A 26,734-nucleotide genomic window follows, 5' to 3' on the forward strand; every position below is an offset into this window, starting at 1 on the left:
GCTTGATGCTACTAATTTGTCTGCTCATTTCTTAGAGCAAACTGACTTGATCATAAAGCCGGTCAAGCTAGTCATGTAACATGTACAGATGTGGTATTGTACCATATGGTTGCCTGTATATACGGTCATCCTGGATGAACATTACAGTGTGGACACACATCCCATATTGGTTGCACATACTGTTCCCAATTCAACCAGGAAGCCATGCCTGCTGGATTGGGACAAAAACGTTCACTGAATATTTTTTATGGACTTAATGAAGTGGCTTCTCATTCACTATCTGATCTAACCCTCTTTTTCTTCTGCTTCCAGGATCCCAAACAATTGTTGTCTTGCATAGATTTCAGGTATATTACAGATGCACTGACAGAAAAAGAAGCTTATAGTAAGTTATTTTTAATAGACCATAAAGTGTACATTTGCTTGCTGCTTCAGATTAGTCCTATATGCTTGTCTAGAATAAGCAAGTTTGGAAGTGTAATAATTAGCAATTATTCCTTCTGTTGTGATTTTCCTCTGTGCTCAACATGCTGCCTTTCTTAAATGGGGAGGAAGCTGATGCATCATGACTTGCCTAGGATCACCCAATGCATTCATGACTGCTGAGGTTTGAACTGGGAACTCTCTGCTCCTAACATCATGACTGCAATAATTCCATTGTACAGACTCCATAATTCTTTGTGTGACAAGTGTAGCCAATATACTTAGAAAATGATCCATATTCGAACTTTGCTTTATAGAAGTAGCGCCTTAGTCCTGGAAATAGGAATTCAGTTGCTTATTTTGGTTTAATGCTGTACTTTCCATTTTAATCCCACTAGTGATACTTCAGAATGGTCTGACAGGGAAAAAAGAGAGAGGTAAGCAACATAATGCTTTCATATGCAGTATTGAGTTATTTATTTCCATCCTAAGAGGTTCTTCCAAAACTTGGAATGGGACTTCTACTGGAGGGGTAACTGTGTTAGTCTGTTGCCGCAAAAGCAACAAAGAATGTTGTGCCATCCTAAAGACTAACCAGTTTATTGTAACCTATGCTTTTGTGGACTGGAACCCACGTCATCAGGTGTCGATTAAGATTTTGTGGACTATAGATACAATAAATTTGGTAGCCTTCAAAATGCCACAAGACTCTTTGTCAATATAGGACTGGAAAATAGTTGATTTTGCACTGTGGTGGTTATATCACTGTGTGCATTAGGAAACAATATTCTCTTCTTTAAATGCTGCTTTTAGAAACCACATCTATTTCCTGGCAAAAGCACTGGTAAATTACCCTTTGGGGTCCCAGGATTTTCATTTATTCTAGGGAACCTTCCTTATAGTTACTTTAATGCATAGTGGCTGTAGGAAATCCGTTGTTTTCCCCAGGCAGTGCTTCTGTTGCAAGGAAATCACATTTGATTACTGGTGACATTCTATATCTTTGTAGAAGAACACATGTTAAAATACGGCTACCCAGCTTACACCACATCGTGTGCCTGGTTAGGCTATCCAGACCAGCAACTGAAACAGGTTTGGTACTTCCATGCTCTCTCCATTTAGACTTCTGCTTTGTATCCCGCTGCACAAATATTTAGCAAAAAGAACCGGTTTAGGCATTTCAAAGAATGGATAAAAGCACTTCTTTGTAAACTATTGCTTCCAGATGTTGCCTGATTTGGTACACCTGTGAGTCAGTGTTAGAGTTGGCCTTGGCAGTTGCATGTGGGGTTGGATGTAGGAGCAAGCCTAAGAGTTGTATGTTCTTTCCTACTGTGCATCAAGCCTTGAGTGTGAACCGGGGCCTATGTCTCTAAAGACTGGGCATCTACAAATCCACTTGCCAGGTCTCCAGTGGCAAATGCCCCCAGTTCTCTGGTAAGCAGGATACCCAGCACCACACAGATTGCCCCAGAGGTCTCATTTCCACTGCCATTTCTGAGAAGGTAAAAAAGAGTGAGGATTCTTTCTGAGGTATAGGAAAGGACTTCCACTGTCTCTTACTATTTCCATATCCCAATGCAAATGGCAGAAGACCCACTTCTCCCCTAAGTCCTCTGCCTGTGTGCCAGAAAAAGGATCTAAGGAAGAGAGGAGATTGGTGGAGACCACAAATAATGGCTGGCTAGGCCACCTAATGGTGCAGCGGGAAATGACTTTCCTTGCAAGCATGAAGTTGCCGGTTCGAATCCCCGCTGGTATGTTTCCCAGACTATGGGAAACATCTATATCGGACAGCAGAAATATAGGAAGATGCTGAAAGGCATCATCTTATACTGTGCGGGAGATGGCAATGGTAAACCCCTCCTGTATTCTACCAAAGAAAAACCAAAGGGCTCTGTGGTCGCCAGGAGTCAACACCGACTCCTGGCGACCACTTTACTTTACTTTTTAAAGTAAAGTACACTTTACTTTAGTATGCTATGCCTAAATTTGTGAATTCCTGCTTAAGACCTTCACAAGCAGGCACAGCTCATGTACCTGCTTTGCCCCTCTTTTTTGCCTATTTGCCCCTCTTTTTTTCTAGTGGCAGACAGATCTCCTGAAAAGCAGCATACTTGTGTGGGAATTCACATATGTAAACTTTGCTTCTGTTCTCATGCAGGGGGAATAGGCACACAATCCCAACACTCACGTCTATCTCCTGCCACTCAAGCACCCTACACACTAGGTGCAGAAGAGGGCAACCAAGATGATCAGGGGCCTACAGTACCTTCCTTATGGGGCAAGGCTATAACACCTGGGGCTTTTTAGTTTAGAAAAAAGATGACTGTGGGGAGACATGGTAGAGGTCTATAAAATAATGCATGGTGTGAAGAAAGTGAATATAGAGAAATTCTTCTCCCTCTCCCATAACATTAGAACCAGGGGTCATCCCATCAAATTGATTGCCGGGAAATCTAGGACCAACAAACCAAAGTACTTTGAATATAGAGAAATTCTTCTCCCTCTCCCATAACATTAGAACCAGGGGTCATCCCATCAAATTGATTGCCGGGAAATCTAGGACCAACAAACCGAAGTACTTTTTCACACAACGCATAATCCACTTGTGGAATTCTCTGCCACAAGATGTGGTGCCGGCCAACAACCTGGATGGCTTTAAGAAGGGTTTGGATAACTTCATGGAGGAGAGGGGTATCAATGGCTACTAGTCGGAGGGCTGTGGGCCACCTCCAGCTTCAAAGGCAGGATGCCTCTGAGTACCAGTTGCAGGGGAGTAACAGCAGGAGAGAGGGCATGCCCTCAACTCCTGCCTGTGGCTTCCAGCGGCATCTGGTGGGCCACTGTACGAAACAGGATGCTGGACTAGATGGGCCTTGGGCCTGATCCAGCAGGGCTGTTCTTATGTTCTTACGCATTTTGTGCAAAAGCATTTAAGACAATGAAGCTAAAAGGCAGTACAACTTTTTTTAAATGTGTAATTTATATGTGAAATATACTACTACAAGAGATGACTTATAGCAGATTATATTGGATAAAGGTTGTATACACTGTAACAAATTTAACTTTCTTGGCAGCTATGTACTGAAGCGCTGAAGGATGGATGGACCAGGTATAGTAAACTTATAAAACTTCACTGCTTCGTTTTATAAGGAGGGAATACAGTTTAGTGGACGAGCACATGCTTTATATACAGAAGGTCTCAGGTTCAATTCTGAACATTCCCAGATAGTGCTGGAAGAGACTCCTGTCTTAAATCCTAACCCTGAAGAGCAACTACCAGTTAGTGTTGATAATGCTGAGCTAGTTGGATATGGCAGCCTTCTATGTTGATAAGAAAGAAGTTCCAACAGGAACATAGGGGTGGCGGGGAGTCATATATGCTTTCTTGGCCTTGTCTTGGGCTACTGATCTGCTCTTATGATGAGTTACAGAAATGCTGCTTTATGTGCATGTTCATGCATATTCACAGACACACTTACTCTCTCTACCAAAGAGCTGTCACTGTCAGCTTTGACAGCACTGCTTAGTTTTTTTAGTGCCTGAAATTATTTCCCCTTCCGTTCACACAAGTGATCAGCACCCTTCTTAAATATGTTATATGGGATAAAGGAGCATGTTATACACTGCTGGTCATGGATGTGGGGTTTTTTTTCTGCAGAGTTCTCTTTAGTGTGCAAAGAGTAGAGACTTTTAAAAATTGTCTAAAGACTTATTTTTTCGCCCAAGCTTTTTAATGGGACTATGGTTTTAAGGTTCTCCATTTTTAATCTGTTTGATGTTGTTTTGAACCACCCAGAGACAGAAGTTTGGGGCTACAAATTTGAAAAATAAAAAGTACCTGCTTAGAAGGTAAAATCTGTTTACAGATTGTGGACCTCTCTTGCTGAATCAGGGAATGGACTGCAGCCTAGTTGCTCATACAAGTCCTATTGAAGCAGAACAATCTTCTGTACTGATGGCACTGCTTCACTGGCACTACTTCACTTGAAATATTTTCACTTGTTCTTAACTGTGATGCTGCTCAAGTCTGGAAATGGAGAATTTAGAATGCAAAATTCCTCAGTTCAGAATTTCTGGATTAATTACAATCTGATTCCAAACCTCTCTAAAGTTTTGGCTCGTAATTAGTAACACTCAGCTCATAATTAGTTTGACCCCAGCACCAACCTTCCACACTGCCACAGCCACTCTCTTCCCTTGCCTGCTGAAACTTGCCTAGTGAAGCAGCAGGCAGTGAGAAGAGCTGCTGTGACCTTTTTTAGGTGGCGGCAGCAGCAGCATTGTGGGTGCCAAGATCCCTGGGAAATGTAGTTCCCCCAGGGCTTCAAGGTCTCTAGTAAGGAGCTGGATTTTGGGAGACTACAGTTGCCAAAGATCCTGATGCTCATGCTGCTGCTGTTGAAGCATTCAATGACTTAATCAGTACTGCTGCAGCAACTATTCTTGTCATCACTACTAGGTAAGGTTTTGAAGGAAAAGCAAGGACGACAGCAGGGGATGCTCTTAAAGGGCTAGGGAAACCTCTTTTGGCGGGTGCAAAGGGGTTGGGAGAGGCATACAAAAAGTCCTAGAATGTAAAATGGGCCACACTTTAAACAAGCTAATTTGGGTCCAATCTAAATAAACCCAAATTAGCTTGTTTTAGGCAAGCCCATTTGGATTCAAGCCCAGAGGGCCCACCCATCATAATTCTTCTTTTTCTGCTGTTAAAGGATCTAAGGATGAAAGTTACAGATGATGATGCATCACCTTATCATAAAGCTGAGCATAGAGAAGAAACCAATGTTGTCACAGCTTTGTTGGTCTTTGAGAAATTGCCTCCATTTTATTGCAAATATGTCTCTAGGTTCAAAGTAAAAGTTGGAGCAGATCTCCAGGATGACATTCGAAGATGCAGGCTTGTTAGACAAATGATTGGTCCTGAAAACATACTGGTATGTACGTAAGTATAAATTACACGAGATAGCCATATTAATAACTGATGCTGTCATTGTTGGTAATGGGGATGAACTGAATAATATTACCTGTGTATGGTTGGAAATGCTGTTCTTTGCTCTGGAAACAGGCTAGCCATGTCTTCTGACATAATGTATAGAAGTATCCTTTGGCCTTTGTCTTTGGAGTATCTTTTGGAGTCTGTTGTCAGGTTGGATGCACTGGACTTCCAAATTTCTGTCATTATACCTAACTAGAAATTGAATGTTTGTCTTGCAAATAATGAAAAGTGTTGCTAAATTCAGTCTCGGGGTGGGGGAGAGACACACACATCCCAGTACAATGAGTAGATAACAGCAAAAACCAGATTGTTGTCTTCGTGTACATAAAATTCCATATAGTTGCATGATTACAGGATTTTGCATTAACTCAAGACAAAAAAGGACTGGGAAATGTATAAAAAGACTGAGTGAAAAACTTGCAAAAATTTCCTCAAATTCTATTTTAAGTGTAATATTTTGAGAGTCATTATCAATTTTTATCAATTTCATTATCAGTTGTAATATGGCTTGTGAAAATTTAGATCAAAATGGGATTGTTTGTTCATAATGGATTGTTTAACCCGATAGTGTTTGTTTACTTACTTGCTAAAATGCATATTTCATTTAATTCTGTGACACCTAATTTCCAAGTCAACATATTCATCTGTTAGTCTTTATGGTGCCATAAATCTCTGGGGATTTTTTAAACATTAGACTGTTCTAGGGTTTTTCAAAGCTGTGTCTGAAATCACTGTGGTTTGCTAGTGTTGTTTAAAATCTTTGACTTCCCTCAAAATTCCTCAGATGTTTTGCCCCAGGAATAATTTCCACATTTGTTTTGAATTTTGCTTTAGGTGAAATACCATTGACAGCTATAGTTTTCCAGTTAGATGTCTGATCTTGGGTTAAACAATATATGGCATAGAAAAACCTTTCCCATTTTTATGACTTAAATCTACCCTGATGATAACCAGGTTACTAAAACTGTATGCTTGGTTCATTTCATTATTTTATTCTTTTATAATGGATTTTAAGAGATGTTAGCCAGTAGATACTACATCATCAGATTGATTAATACTTCAGCAGGAGAAAGCTAGATTGTGTCATAAGAACTTGGCCCCAATTTTCATTGCTTTCCATCTTTCTCCGATCAACTTTACGGTTGTTATAACAATGAGTTCAACACCATCATAGAGTGAATTCAGGCTGTAACTCTTCTCAGCTGCTGGATGCTAACCAACGATGGGAAGTAGAAGAAGCCATAGAGTGGGTCACTAAACTAGCTGAATTCAAACCACTATGGATTGAGGAACCAACTTCCCCTGATGATATTCTTGGACATGCAACCATTTCTAAGGTCAGAGGGGTTGTTTTTCATTTCAGTCATGTGACAGAGTTGATAACACACCAGAGAACGATGATGATTTATTGATTGGGGTGGTGGGATGTGTGTTTTGCTGGAATACTCAAAGTTTAGGCTGAAAGTTGTCAAAAGTCATTAAAACATACTTGCTACAAAATCCTGTCACACACATGGCATGTGTTCCATTAAACTTAAATGAATAACGTATTCCTGAGGGCTATAATAAAAGGCTAAAATATATATGGTTGCATGTGCAAGCCAACTAGCAGTGGTCCTAAAATGCATGTGATTCATCCACTTTTAAATGTGTATGGATTAAAGTTCAAATTATACTAGAAATATGATACTATCCAAGGATGTGTGATCAAAACCTATTAGCACACCAGAGGTCTCACATGTACACCATGGCCAAAATCCAACAAAGAGTTAGGCATGCTTAAGCCCCAGATTTCAATGTACAGAACTGCAGTAAGTTATAGTCCAAGTGCATTCCTTATGGTCACACACACCCTCTTATGTAATTCTTCACACCTAATTGATAAGACAAAAGAAAAATAAATGAACTGTGCTAACAATTACATAGTTTCCTTCAGCTTTCTTCTAACTGTATAATACAGAATGACCAACAAACCATAACTTTTTGTCTTTCCCTTGTGAATTTGGAAAAAAACAGAAAAATCCATGACATGTTATAAGCTGTTCTTGTTTTTTAGGCTTTAACACCATTAGGGATTGGTGTTGCTACAGGAGAACAAGTAAGTGTGTTTACCAATGTTTTATTTTCGTTGTGTTTTGGAAGCCATTCCAATTACCTTGAGATGTGTAGTTAGTAAAAAGTCTAACCCCCACTTCCTGTATACACATTCCTGTGTCATGCAACTGCATTTGCACAACTTTGACTGAGAACATGTTTGTTCTGCAACACCGCTAGCACAGATGGAGCAGTGTAAGTGGTGCTTCATTCAGCCACATTTCCTTGCATGTTATGTCAACCATAAAATGCCATGCATTTTTCAAATTTATATTGTAATTTTGAGTAGTTAAGATGCTAGATAGATTACTATACATTGTATAACACACTGATTAAACTGAATTTTAAGTACTATCAAATTACTCCATGATCTATATGGTACATAACTACATGGTGGGGAGGAGCGGCTGACATACAATACAAATATACATCAGCCCAGTAACACATTGCGCAAATGTTACAGGAGTAAACCCATTCTGTCCAGTAGCTTATTCTTGTGTAATATCAGTTATGCAACTTACATTCAGTGTTACCAGGTTGAGGTACCTTTGGATGGTATATCAGCTGATACTGTGAATTGGGCTGGAGTAGAGATTTAGTGATCCAGCAGGTGTCTGTGCTTATGACTGCTGGAAAAAATGCAGCCAGTCATATAAATAGCTCCCCATATGTTCAGCTTAGTTCAGGCTAATCTATTTCCATGCAGCCATGTGCCTGTGTATACAATCAAATAGATGAGTTATCAAATGTAAATCATATAACAGCATAAACTAGATTCAAGGTATAGTCTATTAGATTTCAGAAAAGTTGAGAATCCTGAAGATATTATTCTTCCTCCTGTCTCCATAGCTATGCCAAGTGTTGTGTATTCTTCAGCAGGTACATCACACATTATATGGTGTGTCCCTAATCATGTGAAGCCTTCATGTTAGGGAAATCCATTTTGGTATATATCTCTTGTGATGTCTTAAGTACACAATTTATGCATACAAGTTTAAAATAGACTCCTTTGAAATTCTACAATAGCATATGGCCTCTACAGTTGAACAGCTGTTTTGAATTTCTGCCTCTTTGGTATATTCTTATAAAATCGTACAGAAAATAGTTAAGCAATTTTTAGGTGGCTGGTTTTTTTTGTCCACAGTGCCATAATAGAGTGATATTTAAGCAGCTCCTACAAGCTCAAGCCTTGAGCTATGTCCAGGTGGATAGTTGCAGGCTGGGAAGCGTCAATGAGAACTTGTCTGTGTTGCTGATGGCCAAGAGGTTTCAAAGTAAGGCTCTTCGAAAATGCTGAAGTTGCACTTGTTTCTTTCTAGACTGGTCATAATTTACTGCTGAGTACAATGTAAATTATTTTTACAGTATTTGTTGCTATATTTTTCTGGAAACCCTTTCTATAGCTGAAATAGTATTTAGTTTAGTCTTGAGTATGTATTGCTAAAAAAAAAAGCATAGTAAAATAGGAGACATGAATAAGTACCAGAAAGTAATTTCATATTGGATTATACTGGTTTGTCATCAATACCAATAAATTTCATATCACTTTTCTTTTAGTCCCTGTTTGTCCTCATGCTGGAGGGGTTGGGCTCTGTGAGTTGGTACAGCACTTGATAATATTTGACTACATATCAGTATCTGGTAGCCTTAATAACAGGTGAGTAATATAACTACGAGAGCCAGCGTGGTGTAGTGGTTAGAGTGCTGGACTAGGACCGGGGAGACCCGAGTTCAAATCCCCATTCAGCCATAAAACTAGCTGGGTGACTCTGGGCCAGTCACTTCTCTCTCAGCCTAACCTACTTCACAGGGTTGTTGTGAAAGATAAACTCAAGTATGTAGTACACTGCTATGGGCTCCTTGGAGGAAGAGCGGGATATAAATATAAAATAATAATAATAATAATAATAAATAATCTCTCTCTAATTTTCCAGTCTTGTAATGCAATTGCAAGGAGTTGGGAAGGACTAGGGCACTTATACCCTATTTGACTGAATCACAATCATCTTATGGCTAGATACATTCAGGATGAACTTTCTTCCTTTTCATAACTTTAACAACAGATATTGTAGGTTCTTCCCCCCCACCCCCACTTTTGTAATGGAAGGACATTCTAGTTTCCCCAGTTCTGATTAGTCTGTCATGAAATACTGTGAACTTGGGTAGGCATTGTAGACAGTCCTCAGCATATTGGATGTTATATAGATCTTGAACATTCCACTTTTTTTCCTTTCAGGATGTGTGAATATGTAGATCACCTACACGAACATTTCAAGTATCCTGTGACAATCAAAAATGCATCTTACATGCCACCCCAGGTATTTGCACTGACAGTCAGAATACCTTCATTGTTCTTTTAACAGGTGTCCCCATGATCCTTAATAAGTGCAAGAGGAAAGACTAGATGAACCTTAGCGAGAACATTCTCATGTCTTTGTCATGAATTTTAAAGCATATATCCTTTTCTGTCTATCGGGGCACTTAGATCAGCTCTGTAGATAAACTTTTTTCCTCCTTCGAATGCATTGTTTTCAAGTAGATGTTATAAAACTATAATAGAGTTGACCCAATACATTGACTTGACGGCACACTTTACCTTTAATACTTATGAGGTCATTCATACAATCAAACTGCACACCTGGGTTTGGGAGCCATGTGTGTTCCCAATTTTCAGTTGTGTAGAAGCAAGGTAGGGAAAGCTACCCAGGCTTTCCTTCTACCTTGCTTCCACACAACCACTTCTATACATCTTCCTACCTTGCTTCCACACAACCAAAAACTGGGAGCATATACAGCTCCCACTGTGTTAATTACCTCATGGTTTTCTTTCCAAGTTACCCTACAGGAAATGTAAGCATTAAATTGTTTGGTTTGATCTAGCTTCAATCTATACGTATCTTAGATAGTGAGGCTGTTCTCATACACAGCCTAACCCGGGCTAGGGTTGCCCAGCCCGGGCTAGGTTGTACATGAGAATTGTCAGGATCGAGCCCAATCCCTGCAGAGCAGTGCCACCTAGCCCGCTCCCAAGCCCAGCTGTTAAAGGTTAAGGGAGTACTCATGTGTTCATTGGGGGCTATGTTTAGCCCTAGCAGACAAATGGGCACTTAGAGCACCCACCTCCTGGGGGAATCCCCCAATGCCTTGCAAATGTAGCATAGTGCATTGTGGGCTTCACGGAGGCCAGGATGAATCCTGGCCTCAGATCAGTCTGCCTTGCTCCGCATTGCATGGAGCAGGGCTGATCATGTGGGAGCGCATGCTGTGATCCCACCCGTACCAGCAATCATCTGGGCAGGGTTTCTTAACCTTGGGCCCCCAGATGTTGCTGGATTACAACTCCCAGAATCCCCACATGGCCTTTTTGGCTGGGGATTCTGGGAGTTGTAGTCCAACAACATCTGGGGGCCCAAGGTTAAGAAACTCTGATCTGGGGGAAAGGCAAGGTTTGGGAAGCCTTCCCCATGCCTGGTAGGTCGTGTGAATGGCCCCAATATGAATAAATATACTTTAGCAGCAACTTTTTTAATACCGCCTGATATGTATATCTCTAGGCAGTGTACAAAATTTAAAATATTTAAGTCACAAATTAAAATACATGACAATAGAAAAAGAATAAAATTATTAAAGTTTTAACAGGTTTTACAACCTGTTTAGAAATTAATGAAGCCCAGCTGACCATGGTCAAAGCCATGGATGGCTGAGGGAGCAGAATGTTCTGTCTTTGGGCATTATGAAAAAAAATAAAGTGTTATAATAGTATCACATTTTAAAGCTACATGATTAATCCAAAATCATTTCCCCCCTGTAAAATCCAACACATGAGGTCTTGCTTAACTGCAGTACACACCATGAAAAAGATACATTACTCCTAATAGCTTTCCCCTGTCTCTGCAGGCTCAGGTGGTTACTTCCTAAAAGCAAAATGCCAGATAACTGTTTCAGAAATGCATGGCAAAATTAGTAACACTTTCTACTTATTTTGATGTTAGAGCACATATGATAAACTCTACAAAAACTGCAGTGCATTAGTCTGAAGATCTGAGGTTGCTTTTAGCAATGTATTTTAAATGTAAAATTATTTCTTTATAAAGGCAGCTGGATATTCCACTGAAATGAAAGAAGATTCTGCAAGGAAATACCAGTTTCCACAAGGAGAAGTCTGGCAGAAGCTCTTATCTGAACATAAAATACAGCTGAAATAAGCTTAAACCCTAGGAGTTTTCAGGCTGAAGATTAAACTTCCCAGAGCTATTTTTACAACTGCAAGTAGTTGCTTTTGCTGAATCTACATGAAAATTTCAGATTCAAGTATGTGTTTATGTAAGCTAGGAAAAGCTTTAATCAAAATAGATTCAGTCCCAATTATAGAACTTTTGATCAGTTTAAGGAAAAAAATAGGAACCTTTTAATACTTATGCTTAAGGGATACGTGATTCATTTTTCCTGGAGCTTTTCCAGAAACTGCAGGATTATATAATGAAAAAGATTTTACTTTTCTCTGTGTTGTCTGCTAGTTTTAGAAGTTTCAAATAAAATAGCTGGAGGACCAAAAGCTTTGTTTTGCTATAAATCTATGTATCTTTTGGTGTTGTATCCTCATAGATCATTACAATTCTAAAGCAGAGTCTAGAGGTACACATACTACTGTGAACAATTAAGACTGAAATCAGCTATCATTGTAAAGGAAAAGATCTCATCTGGCTTCAAGCAAAGTAGGGGCTGCAAGCCAGCAGCCTCAAATGGAGAGGAACGAAGAGCCAAGCATGATAAATTGCTGTCTAATCATCAGTAATGCCAGGAGAAGGAAGAGCTGGGTTTTTCCAGCTATGCTAATGAGAGTGTTAGAGGGCCTGTCAGGTACATTGCTCCAGACCCACACACACACAAAAAGAAGACTGGAGGAAAAAGATTACTTCTGATGAGCTGTATCTCTGAATTTTTGACTTTAGGTTGAAAACATTTGACCTAGGACAAGCCCTTTCTTGCAGTGTAGTTATGATGATGTAACTACCTCTTCCCTCTGAACAGGACACCACTACACTGCCTGTACAGGTTTACTGTCAGATCCTGGGAAGACTCCAGTATTCTTTAAGATGGACCCCATTTGGGTGTACCTTCTGCCAACACTGCAGTAGAAAGACACCTGATGAAGTTGTCTACTACCTAACATTTAGAGAAGGAAATTCTGCAGTACCTGTAACTGTTCCATCTCATTAAATAGGGAAGAATTCATAAATACCAGAATACACAGCTGTACAAAAAGACCTGTAAATATAGAACTTTCATATATAAAAAACATTATATGCCAAACCTTGATTAGTACACTAGTGCCCATCACCTTTTCATAGGATCAACTAGAACATTGGGAAAATGCACTTTGTTTCTGTAACGTGTATGCATGTTATTCATAAACACTGACTGCAGTACACTTCAAAACTTTCACACTTTATTGAAATGAGTCTGCTGCACAAGCAAGTGCTACATGAACTATACAATACACCACATATTAATTTATGCCTAAGCTTCAAAATCCATTTGAAAGCCAAGATCATTTACTACAAAAATGGGCCATATTTTTGACCTAAGAGATTTGAATACTATTAAAATTAAGATAAGTAATATACCTTTGACAAGTCTACTAAATGGCCATTTCCATTTTAATAGTTGGGTGAGGATTATAGCCTTCTATCTCGAAGTCATCTGCTCTGAAGTCATTGATGCTTTCAACCTTACGGAGAATTTTGAGTTTGGGAAAAGGTCTTGGTTCCCTCTGGAGCTAAAATTTAGGATGAATGAATTAGAACTATTCCACAGAGGTGGAAATCATACAGTATTATTGTAGAATTGACAACTAATTCAAAAGTTCATTATTTCAGAATACATTTTAGAATAAATATTTTTGGTCTGAACTAATGCACATTAATGCTTGCATATAGTCAATCAAAAGCTATATTTGCATCAGTGTTCTTTACACAGATGTTTGAATCAGATGCTTTCCTACAAAAACAGCTTTACAGCAGGCTTAGTACCTACAAATCTTGCAACCTGATGCAAAGTAGTCAACAAGGGAATAATCAATGTTGAAAGCTGAGGCTTGACCAGATTCTGTCTCCACAGACTACAGCACCCTAAAATATTATAGTCTCCTGCCTTGCCAGCAAGAGGCATTTAAACTTTACAAAACCCATGGCATTTTGGTCAGTGAAGAGAAGCTCCCATCTTCCTGGGAGGACTGTGTGGCAGGAATTCTGACTAATCTACTCCATTGTACAAGGAATAAGAAAGTTTCCTTTCACAGCAATCCTGGTGAGGAAAGAAAGCCAATTCTTCAACCTAGTGGCTAACGTCCAGATACACCAGATTTTTTCTGTTCCACAAAATTTTTGGCTCTCCTCTTCCCTCTACAAACCCCTGTGCCTCCCAAAGTTAACTCCCTTGCCCCTCATGCAATGGAAAAGCCTGGTGCATCTGCAGAAGGTTAGTCTGGATGTTGGCCATATATTGTGGGGTCTTATGCCATAGAGTAGATGTGACATGTACTAGCATTTGAGAAGTGTAAAGCTTGCCATAACTGAATAATCAAAGCAATAACTGGCCACGCTGAATGGTACTTCCAATTCCATAATCCAAAATCTAGATACAACTACCAGGAGGCTCACCAGTTTTAGATCTATGTGTTAAACTAAGGTTAGTGATATTCTAGCTTAGACTGAATTACATCAGAGAATTTACCTGCAGCTTCCTCAAAATTCTACAGTTATGGATAGAAATGGAATACTAGTAGAGCTATTAAAATGGAAATATGTGAACAGCCAGCCCACACTTACCTGGATTTTCAGAGGCTCTATATGGTTTAGGTATATATGGGCATCTCCTAACGTATGTATGAACTCACCAGACTATATGAAAAGGAAATACATCATTGGTTTCTGAATTAAACAAAATCAAGCAAGAATGTGCATTTGAGGAGCGTTATATTTTCCCTTATCTTCGCTAGGCTAAACATACCCACCTCCTTTCACCATTCTTCATAGGACTTGGTTTCCAGACCTTACATCGTCTTTGTTGCCCTCATCTAAGCCTGTTCCATTTTATCAGTATTGTCCTTAATAGCTAGGGTCCAGAACTGGACAAAGGATTACAAGTGAGGTCTGATCAGTACAAAATAGAGGGGAACAATTCTTATGATCTGGACATTATATTTCTATTAATACAGCCCAAGATTGCATGTATGCAGTGGGCACTCAGCTGATTTTTTTAGTTTTTACTGATTGTTTATATTGCCACCATAAGGAATAATGGGAATTTGAAGCAGCACTAATCCTAACCCTAACCCAGATCTTCAGCTTTCATTAAATTAAAAAAAAAAAGCCAAGTCTAGCCCTTGTAGAAGTGGAGTTATGGAGCAAAATGTGCAGTCACTATTTTTGAGGTGTTTAGACTCTTTGGTGTGTAATAATGTTTCCTTATAATGAATCCCTATGGAAGATTCATTACACACCAAAGAGTCTAAACACCTCAAATTCCTAAGATATAAACTGAGTACCCCCACTGCCTTGCAGGTTGGGGGGTAGTTGGCACATGGGGTGCCACTAATTCCCCCCCCCCCACAAGGCTTCAGAAGTTAGTGCAGGAGAAAGTATTTCTAGTAAGATTGTGTTAGAAGTTATTTTACTTTGTGTGTTGCTTTACATTTTCTAAATATCTGTTCCTTGTAACCTAGTAACTAAGATTTCATTACTTTGAGAAGATCTGGGCATTTTTAATATTCTTGTAACCAAGTTAAGCGTTTCTAATTGCAACCAAAAAGCTGTAGTCTAAGACCCACTCATTCGTAGCAACCTAATAAAAGGTTTTTCTCTGTTTTTAAAAGCCCTGCCCAAGTATTTGATTAACTCTCACAGAAAGGAGAAGGAGAGAATCCTCTAGTGCAAAACATCTTCAAAGAGAGCTGCTTAGCCCATCTATCATTACCTCTCCACGTGCAGGCATACATGTGGGGAAGCAATTATTTTAAATTTTGCTTCTTAGCAAGGGGAAGCAAAGTTGAAACGGGGATTTTTAGTCACTCCAATTCCCGTTAAGAGAAATTATTAATGGGTGATTTGGTGGCAGCAAAATAAACTACCAGAACCTCTGCTTTACATTTTTGTCTTAAAAATAAGGAGTAAACCATCCAGTCAGCATGCTAAGATGCAGGGAGGGGTGAATCATAGTGTAAATCCTCCCTCATGAGTTAGCTGGCTAGAACTGTTTGGCTGGCCGATCGTTACAGGTGTTAGTGGTAAAAAGTGACCATCTGGATAGTAATCAAAAGAAATAAGTGAAACTTGATCTGAATTGAAGGATCACATACTTGGCCAACACAAGGTACAAGATATCAAAAGTAGGGGTGTGCATGAACAAGCCGGCACCTTGGTAAAAAGAGTGTGGGAGTGAACTTGAGGCCGCACCAGGAAGGGCGAGTGGCAGTCACACCGGCCACATAAGCTACTTATTACCTCCCTCGCCACCCCTGCCTGGGTATCCCTTACTGTTAGCAGAGTCCCCCACCCCTGTAATGTGTGAACAGGTACCTCACCAGATTCCCCTTCACAAGTATATTGGCAACACAGACCACCCAAGTCAGAGCGATCTAATGGACTGGACTGGATGGTTGGTTCAAACAAACTGGTTCAGAACAAGACAGTTTGGTTCAAATTTGAACTGAACAGTGTTTTTTTGGTTCATGTACACCTCTAATCAAGTTGTACATTTATATAGCACCCTTTCAAGCAAGTATTCTTAAGTCCAGGGTGGATAAAAACCAATGATTTTTTTAAAAAATCAGTTTTTAAATTTAAACCTGATTTTTTAAAATAAAATGCTTTTTGAGGAGAAAATCTATCTAAAGATAGTTTTCTATTTAAGATACATTATAGTCCAAAGGTATTCATCATGAAATAAAGATTAGTTTTTAATTATGTAGCATGAGGCTGCATATATGCAATGTTTAAATTTTTTGGTAAATGAATTCCATTAATCCATTCACAATATCATGCTCTTCCAGAGGTTTCTGTAAGATTATTTTGGGCAATTTTTCTGTCTAGAGGAGGACCAAAAATGAAGCCTTCATCTGGTTGTAAATATTAAGATTATATCAGAAAGAATGAGTCTATGTAAAAAAACTATTATTTAAATCTAGTCTTACTGACTAGTGATTTAAATCAATTTGATTTAAATCAAATCCGCCCTGCTTAAGTCTTTAAATATTATGTTCTTTTCCATATCATTAGCAGTTTGTTTAATTCATAGTTTGTAACAAAAAAACCACCTTATAGTTAAAAGCTTTTGTACCTTCAAACCTGTAACATGGGCAATCATCAAAGTGAGCAGTGAGTAACTGGCAATGTTGAAAGGCACTCCCAGTCCCATATCTCCAGAACGCTGATACAGCTGACAAGAGAGTTCGCCATTTAAAACATAGAACTGGCAGAGAGCATGACAAGGAGGTAAGGCCATTGCAGAAACATCTGAGAAGCAAGGACAGAAATAGACTTAGTAAACATTCCGTTAAAATAAACGTCAGAAAAATGTCAGACTTGACTTCTGTAATGCGCTCTACGTGGGGCTGCCTTTGTACGTAGTCTGGAAACTTCAGTTGGTTCAGAATGCGGAAGCCAGGTTGGTCTTTGGGTCATCTCGGAGAGACCACATTACTCCTCTGTTGATGGAGCTACACTGGTTGCCAATAGGTTTCCGGGCAAGATACAAAGTGCGAGTTATAACTTACAAAGCCCTAAACGGCTTAGGCCCTGGGTATTTAAGAGAGTGTCTTCTTCGCTATGAGCCCCACTGCCCATTGAAGTCACTTGAGGAGGTCTGTCTCCAGTTGCTGCCACCTCGTTTGGTGGCTACACAGAGACGGGCCTTCTCGGCTACTGCCCCGAGATTGTGGAATGCGCTCCCTGCTGAGATACGATCCTCCCCATCTCTGGCAATTTTTGTTTTAATAAATAAGAAATAAGAATACCCAATGGTTAAGATACAATCCCCACTGCAATCTTATTGGCCCTTCCATAGTTGGCTCAGCTAGCCAGTATCCAATGAAGTGACATGCCAGTCTTAGAATAGGCAAATAAATGCTATTAAACAGCATAAGAGTAGCCAGTTCACATGCATGAATGTCTTCCACATAGAAAACTTGTAGTGGCAGTTTTGAAAGACATGCCAATCCTTGAAATGAGCATAGATAAGTTTAATAGACTACTAGCATATTTTGATGTATGAGAACTGCTTCGTGTATACAACTATAATATACAATCACATCACATTATTAATGCCATACTATACCTTTGGGATTCCATGCACACATGATAATTCTTCTGTTATCTGGATTGTTTCTGATTGTTTCAATTACCTGCTGCAGCTGATCTACTCCTTGTCCAGTGTAATCTGAAATGGGTGGAGGGAAGAGTACAATAATTGGTATATTTGTAATTGTCTGTAAAATTGATATATCATGTTCAATGAACCACTCTTAAGAAGCAATTCATGCCCCTTATGCTGGTACTGTCCCACTACGGCAGGCATCCCCAAACTGCGGCCCTCCAGATGTTGCTGAACTACAACTCCCAGCATCCCTAGACACAATTTTTTGTGGCTAGGTATGCTGGGAGTTGTAGTTCAGCAACATCTGGAGGGCCGCAGTTTGGGGATGCCTGCACTACAGTCTCTTGGAAATGTCTATCCAGACATACAAAGGCAATGTTTGAAATAGAAGATTGTCTACAGAAATATTTCATTTCATGTTAACCATAAAAATGTTGCCTCACAGGATTGCTATAATGCTGAATTATACAGTGAAAAACTCTCATACATTTAAAATTCTGCCCAAACAGCCAGGAATATTCTACGCGGGACCTAAACAATGTAAGAATTGAATCCATGAATGTTTTTGAGCCATTAGTGTGAATGACAGGTGATTTAGTTCGCTCTTGGTAAGGTTGGATATTAGCAGCTTATATATTTGTTCATGTATTCTGTCCAAATGGACAGAAATGCATCCTTCCAAGAACATCACTTCTTTCTAAGAGAAGAGCTCTCTTCAAGCACCCCAAAGGCAAAATTTGCATATTCTAGCTCAAGATATTAATGCAACGTTATTATAGTTTCATAAAACTTTCACTATCCTAGAGTACTGGATTTCCAATTAAGCAATAAATTCTGTCTCCAGGACTGAAGATACATGAACAGAGTAAACGAAAGTTTACTCTGTATCCTCACCTGTATTCATATCTTTGTATTCTGCTCCAAAATGTCTCCACTGGAAGCCATAAACTGGACCCAAGTCTCCTTCCTCTCTAGAAAAGAATCCTTGTTTGTCTAAGAATTCACGAGAACCATTGGCATCCCAGATTTTGACACCTTTGGCAGAAAGCTCTTTTGCATTTGTAGAACCCTGTGTGAGGAAAAGAACAAACAGATTCCTATCCATATCCATCAAGGATGATTCTGATGCTAGTCAGCAATATTTAACACAATTTAAAATATTCCTTGATTCCCTTGGAAGTGAGAAGGTGGGTTTTGCTTTACCTCCTAACATATCAATATGTAGTCATCTACCATGTAAACAGCTGGCTAGCACCAAATGAAGAACTATTATACTTGAGCCCTCAGGAAATAAAATATCTTCAAACTCTAAAATTGATTGTAGGGTGTGATTTGAAGACACGTAATACAACTGATGAAACCAAGTAAGTCTAGGTTTGCAGTGCCTGCACAGCAGATCTCCCCCCCACCCTGGCAGCCCAGAGAGACTGAAGCTGGCGGCCTGGGGGCAGAGGAGGGCAGGAGGCGCTGGCGGCTCCCCCACACACAAACAGCTGCAGGGGAAGACGGGAGGCTGCAGTGGCTGCCCCCCTCAGAGAGTCCAGGGGCCCTTCCAAGAAGACCTTCGCAACCTCACCCCTTCCACCCAGAACCAGAAATGGCACGCTCCTAAATATTGCCTCCCCTCATAACTCATTCTCAAACTAAAGGGTGGATCCCCTTGAGGAGTGGCACATAAATCCTATGGGGAAGCCAAGTTCCAGGGTTGAAGTTCCTGAGGTCTGCCCTTACAAGACATAGTTGGGTGAATGCCCCCTAACGAGATCTTTGCCAATTCACACTTTGAGGGCTGCAAAAACGGCACATTTGTGGGAATGTGAAAATGACAGTGACAAAATCCAGAGGACTAGGGAAAAAAAATCTGTTCCAGCAAAAATAACCAGGAGTGTTGGAGCCTCTGACAGATGAACAGATAGATGTTGATAAAGATTAGAGCCCACTGCATTCACACATCTAACAAAGTGGACTTCCTCTCATTGAATATACTTTAACAATAAATCTGGTAGAATTTAAGATGACACAAAACTCTTGGTTATATAGGAAGAATCAAACAATGCTTTTATTAGGACCAACCAAAACAAAGTAGAGTGCGAGCTTTCCAGTCCCAATAAAAGTCCTCTCTCTCTATTGGACCAACACAGCTACTTATTCTTTTTAATTCTCCAACACTAAATTTTAGTTTGCACATTTTTATATCACCCCATATACAGGTGAAACTCGGAAAATTAGAATATCGTGCAAAAGTCCATTAATTTCAGTAATGCAAATCAAAAGGTGAAACTGATATATGAGACAGACGCATTACATGCAAAGCGAGATAAGTCAAGCCTTAATTTGTTATAATTGTGATGATCATGGCGTACAGCGTACTGTGCTTGATTGGTATACAATGTACTGTGCTTGATTGGCCAGCAAACTCGCCTGACCTGACCCCATAAAGAATCTATGGGGCATTGCCAAGAGAAGGATGAGAGACATGAGACCAAACAATGCAGAAGAGCTGAAGGCCGCTAATGAAGCATCTGGTCTTCCTAACACCTCATCAGTGCCACAGGCTGATAGCATCCATGCCACGCTGCATTGAGGCAATAATTGCTGCAAAAGGGGCCCAAACCAAGTACTGAATACATATGCATGCTTATACTTTTCAGAGGTCTGATATTGTTCTATTCTACAATCCTTGTCTTCTTGGTTCCATGTAATATTCTAGTTTTCCGGGATTGTGGATTTGGGGTTTTCATGAATCTGTTTAAATATCCTCCATGAATCTGTTTAAATATCTCTTGAAGCCATCTAGGCTGTTGGCTGTCACCACATCTTGCAGCAGACCATAGGTTATACATTGTGCAAAAAAGTACTTCCCTTTACCAGTCCTAAGTTTCTTGGCAATCCGTTTAATGGGATGACACCTGATTCTAGTGTTATGTGAAAGAGTGAACAAGACCTCCTGGAAGATCTGTGTTGCAATATTAAATATACGAGAACTTCATACTAGGGGTATGCAGAACATTCTGTGGTTGGAATGTTCCACCTCAAAAAGGGCCATTTTAGGTGTTCTAAGGCAGAACGTCCCAACTAGTTTCTGAACACTAGAATGCTTGCACATGCACAGAGCCCGTTCCAAACACCATTTTGGAATCTAAAATGGCACTCTTCTGGCCTCTGCACACGTACAGTAGCCATTAGTGTGGTCAGCACCACCACGCAAATGGCCACTGCACATTCTCAGAGGCCAGAAGACCACCATTTTGAATCCCATAATGGTGTTCGGAATGGGCTGGAACATTCTGACAAAATGGGGTTCATTCTGTTCACAATATAGAAATGTGCTAAATAAATACAAAACGTTTTACAATCCTGTAACAAGACAAAACATAAGACTTGTTTTCAAGAGGAACTAGTAAAACAGAAGTTAAAACACAGAAAAACCCTCACTATGCCTTATTAAACCCAGGAACACAAAGGTTTTAAATGCACTGAGGTTCAGCGTCATGTTTCTGATTTCTGATGTTACTGAGTTCAGCGACATGTTTCTGCACAGGAAGCACTCACAAGTCTAATGATTCTTGTGCAACAGCTTTTGCACAGAGGGTAAGAGTAAGTTGCACAAAGGCTCTCATCATGTGCCCACAGTCCCTTGAAGCATTTGTATTTATATACAACCCCATATAAAATCTCTGGGCGATTTACAGTTAAGCATGCATACTTCATTAGTCAGGATGTCAGCCACTATATTAACTACAAGTAATCATTAGGAATTGATTAATGTGCTAGAAATATCACACGCACACAGTATAAAATCATACCTTGATAAACCAAAGTAGTTCTTCGAGTACTCCTTTCCAGAACACCCTTTTTGTTGTTAGCAATGGAAAGCTATCTGAAAATAAGTTAAGTGTATTAAAGAAGTTTGCTTTTTTCCTTACCTTACTTTTTCATTTACCTTTTCCTTTTTAACTCAGCAGTGTGAAAATAATATTCTAGTCAACAAAACATTGTCATTTCATCCATGGCCTGCCAAATAAGCCCATAACCATAAGCTCAACAGTTATCCAGCACTTTGCCATGGACATAGGTGTTCTCTAAAGTGGACCCCCAGAATCATATTTTCAAGAGCCATAGGAGCGACAGGAAGAAAGTTGGGGGCAGATAGCCAAAAACTGTGCATGCACAGAAGTGTTCACAGTGTGTCAAAAGTTGCCCCTTCCCTCTGTACATGCACAGAAGTGTTCACTGTGCACAAGTTTTAATGTAAGTTTTAATGTAGGCCACTTACTATTAATACAAACACAGTACTCCACAAGGTAACTTGCAAAGGGTAATTAAGAACATAATCAATATAAAAACATTTTAGAAGGCACAGCAACTATGACTAAAACATAATGCTGAAAGCCAGGCAGACAATTTCAAACTAAGTCAGCTAAAGCCAAAGGCTCTCTAAAAAGAAGAATCTTCAGCTGTCTTTTTAGACACTGTCAGAGACACAGCCTGTCTGATCTCCCCAGGGCTGGCATTCCATCACATGATGCCACAGCTGAAAAAGCTTGATCTCTGGGTGCTACCATACAAACTGAAGACAATAGTAAGCTACAGAGCAAGGTCTGAGGATATCTTAATCCTAAATAATCCATTGTTATCATAGTTTTAAGCACTTTAGTTTCAAGTTTTAAGGTTTCAGAGCAGTTATACCCTGGATCAAGTGAGTTCCTGCCCCAAATCTAGTTATTATTGTCCTATGCTACACCTTTTGTGTCCAGGAATTGTTGCGCTTCTGGAGGGTTAGTTGTGTTAGTCTGTTTCAGCAAACGCAACAGAGTCTTAAGTCACCTTAAAGATGAACACATCTGTTGCAGCATAATTGGGCTAAGAAATCCATGCATATTTCATATAGAGTTATGTGTCCAGGATAGGCAGTCCAGCAATCAGACATCCAGAATGTAGGAAAACTGTCATCCTGGATACAAAGTGTCCAGGAATTTGGTGTGGGAAGCATGCTTTGATGTATTTTACACTTTTTCTTTCTTTCTTGCGCTTTTCTGCAGGCACTGCAGCTACATGATGTTAGTGTTTAAAAGCCCCATGTTCTTACCTTTACTCTGGAACCAATGCTGCTGACTGGCTAGGTTGGTTCTCTATATATGGCCAGGGGGATAGCTATAATTGAGACTATGGGTGCAAAGAGGCCCCCAGCTTCTGAGGGCCCCCTAGCTCCACCCTTCCCTATTTTCTTCATTATCTCCCTCACTCTGAGGGGCCGCCAGGGAGAGAGATGAACAGGGCCCCTCTCCACTAGCTACACCCCTGTATATGGCTCAGAATATAGAGACAGATAGAGCCTTCCTCACCTTTCTGGATTATCTCTAGAGCCAGTGAGGATGGTAGTGGGCATCTGGGATGAGCTTTGAAGTCTATGGATAGAAGGAGCCCCCTTTTCTCTAATGGCATTGTTGGAGTGCCACTTTTCTCTAGAACCCTCTTTGCCTGATGCACCACCTGCAGCCTTGTGAGGGTCCCTTTTAGCCAGCAGGAAGTATCTTATTTTATAAACTGTTACTAAGCAAAATCAACATGTAATACAGGTCTCTCATTTTTCACCTGCATTTGTATGATTGCAGTATTTCACATACACGGTTGCGTTTATTGAAGTGAAACACTGCTAACCCTCTCCTGCTCGGCAAAAAAAACCCCAGAACAACCTCTATAGGTTGAAACAGCTGACAAGCACTTGAAGCACCTGAAACAGCTGACAAGCACTTTCCAATCCGGAGCAAAAATGGGGAAGCTTTAAAATTGGCGCCCCTCCTACCCCCTTTTGACGGTTGTCTCCAGAAATTTTCTAAAATGAATGTGTGGCAACAATTCTAAACGTTATCTGATGAAGAAGACAGTAGAAAACACAACCAGTGCGCGGGATAGACTTTACCCTCTTTGTTACGTCCAGTGTTCCTGATGTCCAACTTTGCTCCCCTCGATAGTCTTGGAAGGGGGGGCGCTAAGGGGCATGCTGCCCCCCCCACACCCTGTTTGGCTCAATAGCCCAGTTTTGGCGGGTACTCGCCGTGCCCTTCCCTCTCCTGCTATCGTTGGAAAGAACCGCCGTTTGAGGAAGCAGAATTACCCCTCTCTCCTAACTGCACTCCCCACCCCCCACAAACAGAAACTAACTCGGTGAAGACTACAAAAAGGATAAATATACACTCTCGTCAGTTTCATAAAACCTCATTCGTAGACAACACTGAAGGGCTTCATGCGAGAGGCGAATCGCCATGACCCCTTCAGCCCCCGCAGAGGCGGCAGGCAGACCCGCCTGAGCCTGCCCAAACCCCGGCAGAAGAACTGGAGGAGGAATCTGGAGGAAAGGGCGGCAGGAAAAGAGATCGAGCTTCTTCACCTCGGAGGCTATACCGCGCCTGCATCCCGAAGACAGAGAGGGTCCCGGTCCCGGTGCGGTCCTCCTTTCGGTGCCCGAACCGCAGGATTTGCTCGACCTGGCTAAGGTACTGAAGCTCCCCATGCGGCGGCGGGGCGGCCCTAAGGGGCTCCTCCGAGTCCAGAAAAACCGCGGGGCTCTGCTGCACATCCGACTCGGCAGGCATGGCAAGGAATGGTAGAGAAGAACACCACGGAAGTGGCTAGCCTGGCTGGCGGGAATCTGTCCGTCTACTCCACAAACGCCCGCCCGCTGGTAACTTGGCGCCAACTTTCGAATTGGCGGGACTCGCCGAGTCTGCTTTCCCACTCAGCCAATGGGAGAGGTGAAGGGGCGGGCGCTGCTGCTGATACTGGCACGCCTGTTTCCACTATTTCCATCATGCCGGTGAGTTGCTGAGGAGCCTTAGTTACTCAATGTGCGCCGGTAGTAGCTCCTTCCTGCCCCCGTGATGTTGTGTGCTGAATGCGGATTGCTTGCGTATGCCTGATTCATTGTCTGTCTTATATATCGGCTCTTGCCTACTCGGGTATCCCGTTGGTGCTGACTAGCACAACGCAAGTGTGTACACAGTGTATGTGTGTGGCAGGTCAGTGGGGCTGCAGCTGGAATTCTTGGCACCAGGATGTATTGTGTTGAAATCAGAGCCCGCAGGTTGAGCATGATTTTCTGACGGCAGCTGCCCGCTGTCAGTAAAATCGGTCGTGGGGGGAACTAATATCTCCCAACTGGTACAAATAGTTAAGCCAAGTTTGAGACTTAATGGGTAGCTAAATCATGTCTCAGTTAGTCATGACTAAATTGCTTCCTTGATTCAGTGGTGCTTGCTTACTCATGACTGACTAGAGATGTGAAGGCCTGGAAAAAATGGGGGGAGGGTGCCTTTTTCGGGGGGGTTTCCAGGCCTTAACATTTCTATGACTGAGTAGCCTGGATGCTGCCCATCATATTTAACTATAAGGGGTTCTAAAACTTGGGCTCCCAGATGTTGTTGGATTACAGCTCCCATCATCCCAAGCCACAATGACCTTCAGGTGGGAATGTTGGAAGTTGTAGTCTAACAACATCTGGGGACCCTAGTTTGAGAACCCCTGGACTAATTGGTCAGAGTGAAAGAACAAAAACACCTGGATGACAAATGTGTTGATAAAGGCAGTATTTTTATTTCCTATTGAAATAATATTTGTGTTGTTAGAACCTCTGTTAACTGAGCAAAGATGCATCTTTTTCAAGTGGTGATTCTCTTTATTTAGCAGGGTGAGAGCAACTGGCCCTATCCAGCCCCAGCATAGCATCCCTCCAGTGGCTGTTGCTGGAGTCAACTTTATGTTTCTTTTTAGATTGTGAGCCCTTTGGGGAAAGGGGACCATCTTATTTTATGTATTATTTATTTTTCTATGTAACCCACTTTGAGAACTTTGGTTGAAGAGAGGTATATAAATATTCATAGTAGTAGTAATGTGGTGGTTTTGGTTCTCTTTTGAATCTGTATTACAATTATTATGCTTCCGTTGCTGTAATTACAAGTGAATTAGTAATGTAAGATGTTATTGTTTTTCCTTTTCCTCCTATGTGTGAATGTCTCTAAGTAATAAAACAAAGGAACTTTATACATTTATGATGAATGGTCAAGTGAGATATGCCGCTGAGTGAAGCTCTCAAAACCACCACCACCCCAGTTACACATATGACTATTTGCACATTACAAATGTGAACAGTCACACTTTATTTGTGCATTACAAAGACAATGTTTCTGTCTACTTTATAGTGACTGACATTCAGACTAGCACTGCACTAGTGCTGCAAGGCCCGGCATCCAAACTAATGCTGCACTCCAAGGGTTGTGTGAGCCCCAAGGACATATTGTTGGGATGCATAGTAGGCTTCAAAGGGAAGGGGAGATTGTCGTAATTTAACCCCCCTCCCTTATGTGACAGTGCAATGTTAGTGTAAATGTCAGGCACTGTTGCACCAGTGCAGTGGTGGCCTGGATGCCACTTTACAATGGAAAATTGCTCAAATTTTACCAAGGAAACATAAAATACGAGTTGTTCTGGTAATAACTAATTGCCCGTTTTCTCTTCACTGTCCCTACAAATTGACCAAATTTGGTCTAAATTGGTTAGACAGTTCACAAGTTAGCCCATTTATGCCTCAAATGTTTACACGTCTGCCATCTTGAATCATGGTGGATGACATCATCACAAACTAAACAACTGAGGTGTCCACATGTGTCTCTACAACTGTATCAAATTTGGTCCAAATCGGGTAGGTGGTTCACAAGTTAGCCCACTTGCACCTCAAACATCTATGCATCTGCCATCTTGAATCATGGTGGATGACATCATCACAAACTACACCATTGAGGTGTCCTTATGTGCCTCTACAACTGTACCAAATTTGGTTCAAAT

General features: G+C 40.8%; 2 protein-coding genes and 2 long non-coding RNA genes across 13 annotated transcripts in view; 2 read left to right on the forward strand and 2 right to left on the reverse strand.

The window, feature by feature from the left end:
- The window catches only part of ENOSF1 (enolase superfamily member 1), a 33,575-nt gene extending 21,501 nt beyond the window's left edge, over nt 1-12,074 (forward strand). For 8 of the 9 annotated variants that reach the window (XM_053242938.1, XM_053242937.1, XM_053242940.1 and 5 more), the window contains 11 exons: nt 313-385; nt 822-860; nt 1,433-1,515; nt 3,504-3,538; nt 5,276-5,363; nt 6,628-6,762; nt 7,482-7,523; nt 8,664-8,793; nt 9,077-9,176; nt 9,756-9,837; nt 11,614-12,074. In XM_053242938.1, the coding sequence (XP_053098913.1) occupies nt 313-385; nt 822-860; nt 1,433-1,515; nt 3,504-3,538; nt 5,276-5,363; nt 6,628-6,762; nt 7,482-7,523; nt 8,664-8,793; nt 9,077-9,176; nt 9,756-9,837; nt 11,614-11,724 (918 nt within the window). In that variant the 3' untranslated portion in view covers nt 11,725-12,074. The remainder of the gene's footprint in view (nt 1-312; nt 386-821; nt 861-1,432; nt 1,516-3,503; nt 3,539-5,275; nt 5,364-6,627; nt 6,763-7,481; nt 7,524-8,663; nt 8,794-9,076; nt 9,177-9,755; nt 9,838-11,613) is intronic. The other variant, XM_053242939.1, reaches the window with a different exon arrangement.
- LOC128322165 (uncharacterized) lies at nt 376-5,290 on the reverse strand. The gene is made up of 2 exons (XR_008305568.1): nt 4,268-5,290; nt 376-1,564 (listed from the first exon to the last, which is right to left on the reverse strand). It is a non-coding gene; the product is annotated as an uncharacterized LOC128322165 (long non-coding RNA).
- TYMS (thymidylate synthetase) lies at nt 7,178-24,621 on the reverse strand. Of its 2 annotated transcripts, XM_053242948.1 has the most exons (8): nt 24,285-24,621; nt 21,700-21,773; nt 18,788-18,962; nt 17,855-17,956; nt 16,859-17,034; nt 14,350-14,421; nt 13,147-13,298; nt 7,178-7,299 (listed from the first exon to the last, which is right to left on the reverse strand). In XM_053242948.1, the coding sequence occupies exons 1-7, from the start codon at nt 24,487-24,489 to the stop codon at nt 13,161-13,163; spliced, it is 942 nt and encodes a 313-aa protein (XP_053098923.1). In that variant the 5' UTR covers nt 24,490-24,621; the 3' UTR covers nt 7,178-7,299; nt 13,147-13,160. The 2 variants fall into 2 exon arrangements, with proteins under 2 accessions (XP_053098923.1, XP_053098922.1); XM_053242947.1 differs by lacking the exon at nt 7,178-7,299 and having other exon boundaries at nt 12,947-13,298; nt 24,285-24,620.
- An 80-nt stretch (nt 24,622-24,701) lies between these two features.
- On the forward strand, nt 24,702-25,939 carry LOC128322166 (uncharacterized). Its single transcript, XR_008305569.1, has 2 exons — nt 24,702-24,912; nt 25,577-25,939. It is a non-coding gene; the product is annotated as an uncharacterized LOC128322166 (long non-coding RNA).
- The last annotated feature ends 795 nt before the right edge of the window (nt 25,940-26,734 follow it).

Source organism: Hemicordylus capensis, chromosome 4 (assembly GCF_027244095.1).
Source record: "Hemicordylus capensis ecotype Gifberg chromosome 4, rHemCap1.1.pri, whole genome shotgun sequence".
Classification (NCBI taxonomy): Eukaryota; Metazoa; Chordata; class Lepidosauria; order Squamata; family Cordylidae; genus Hemicordylus; species Hemicordylus capensis.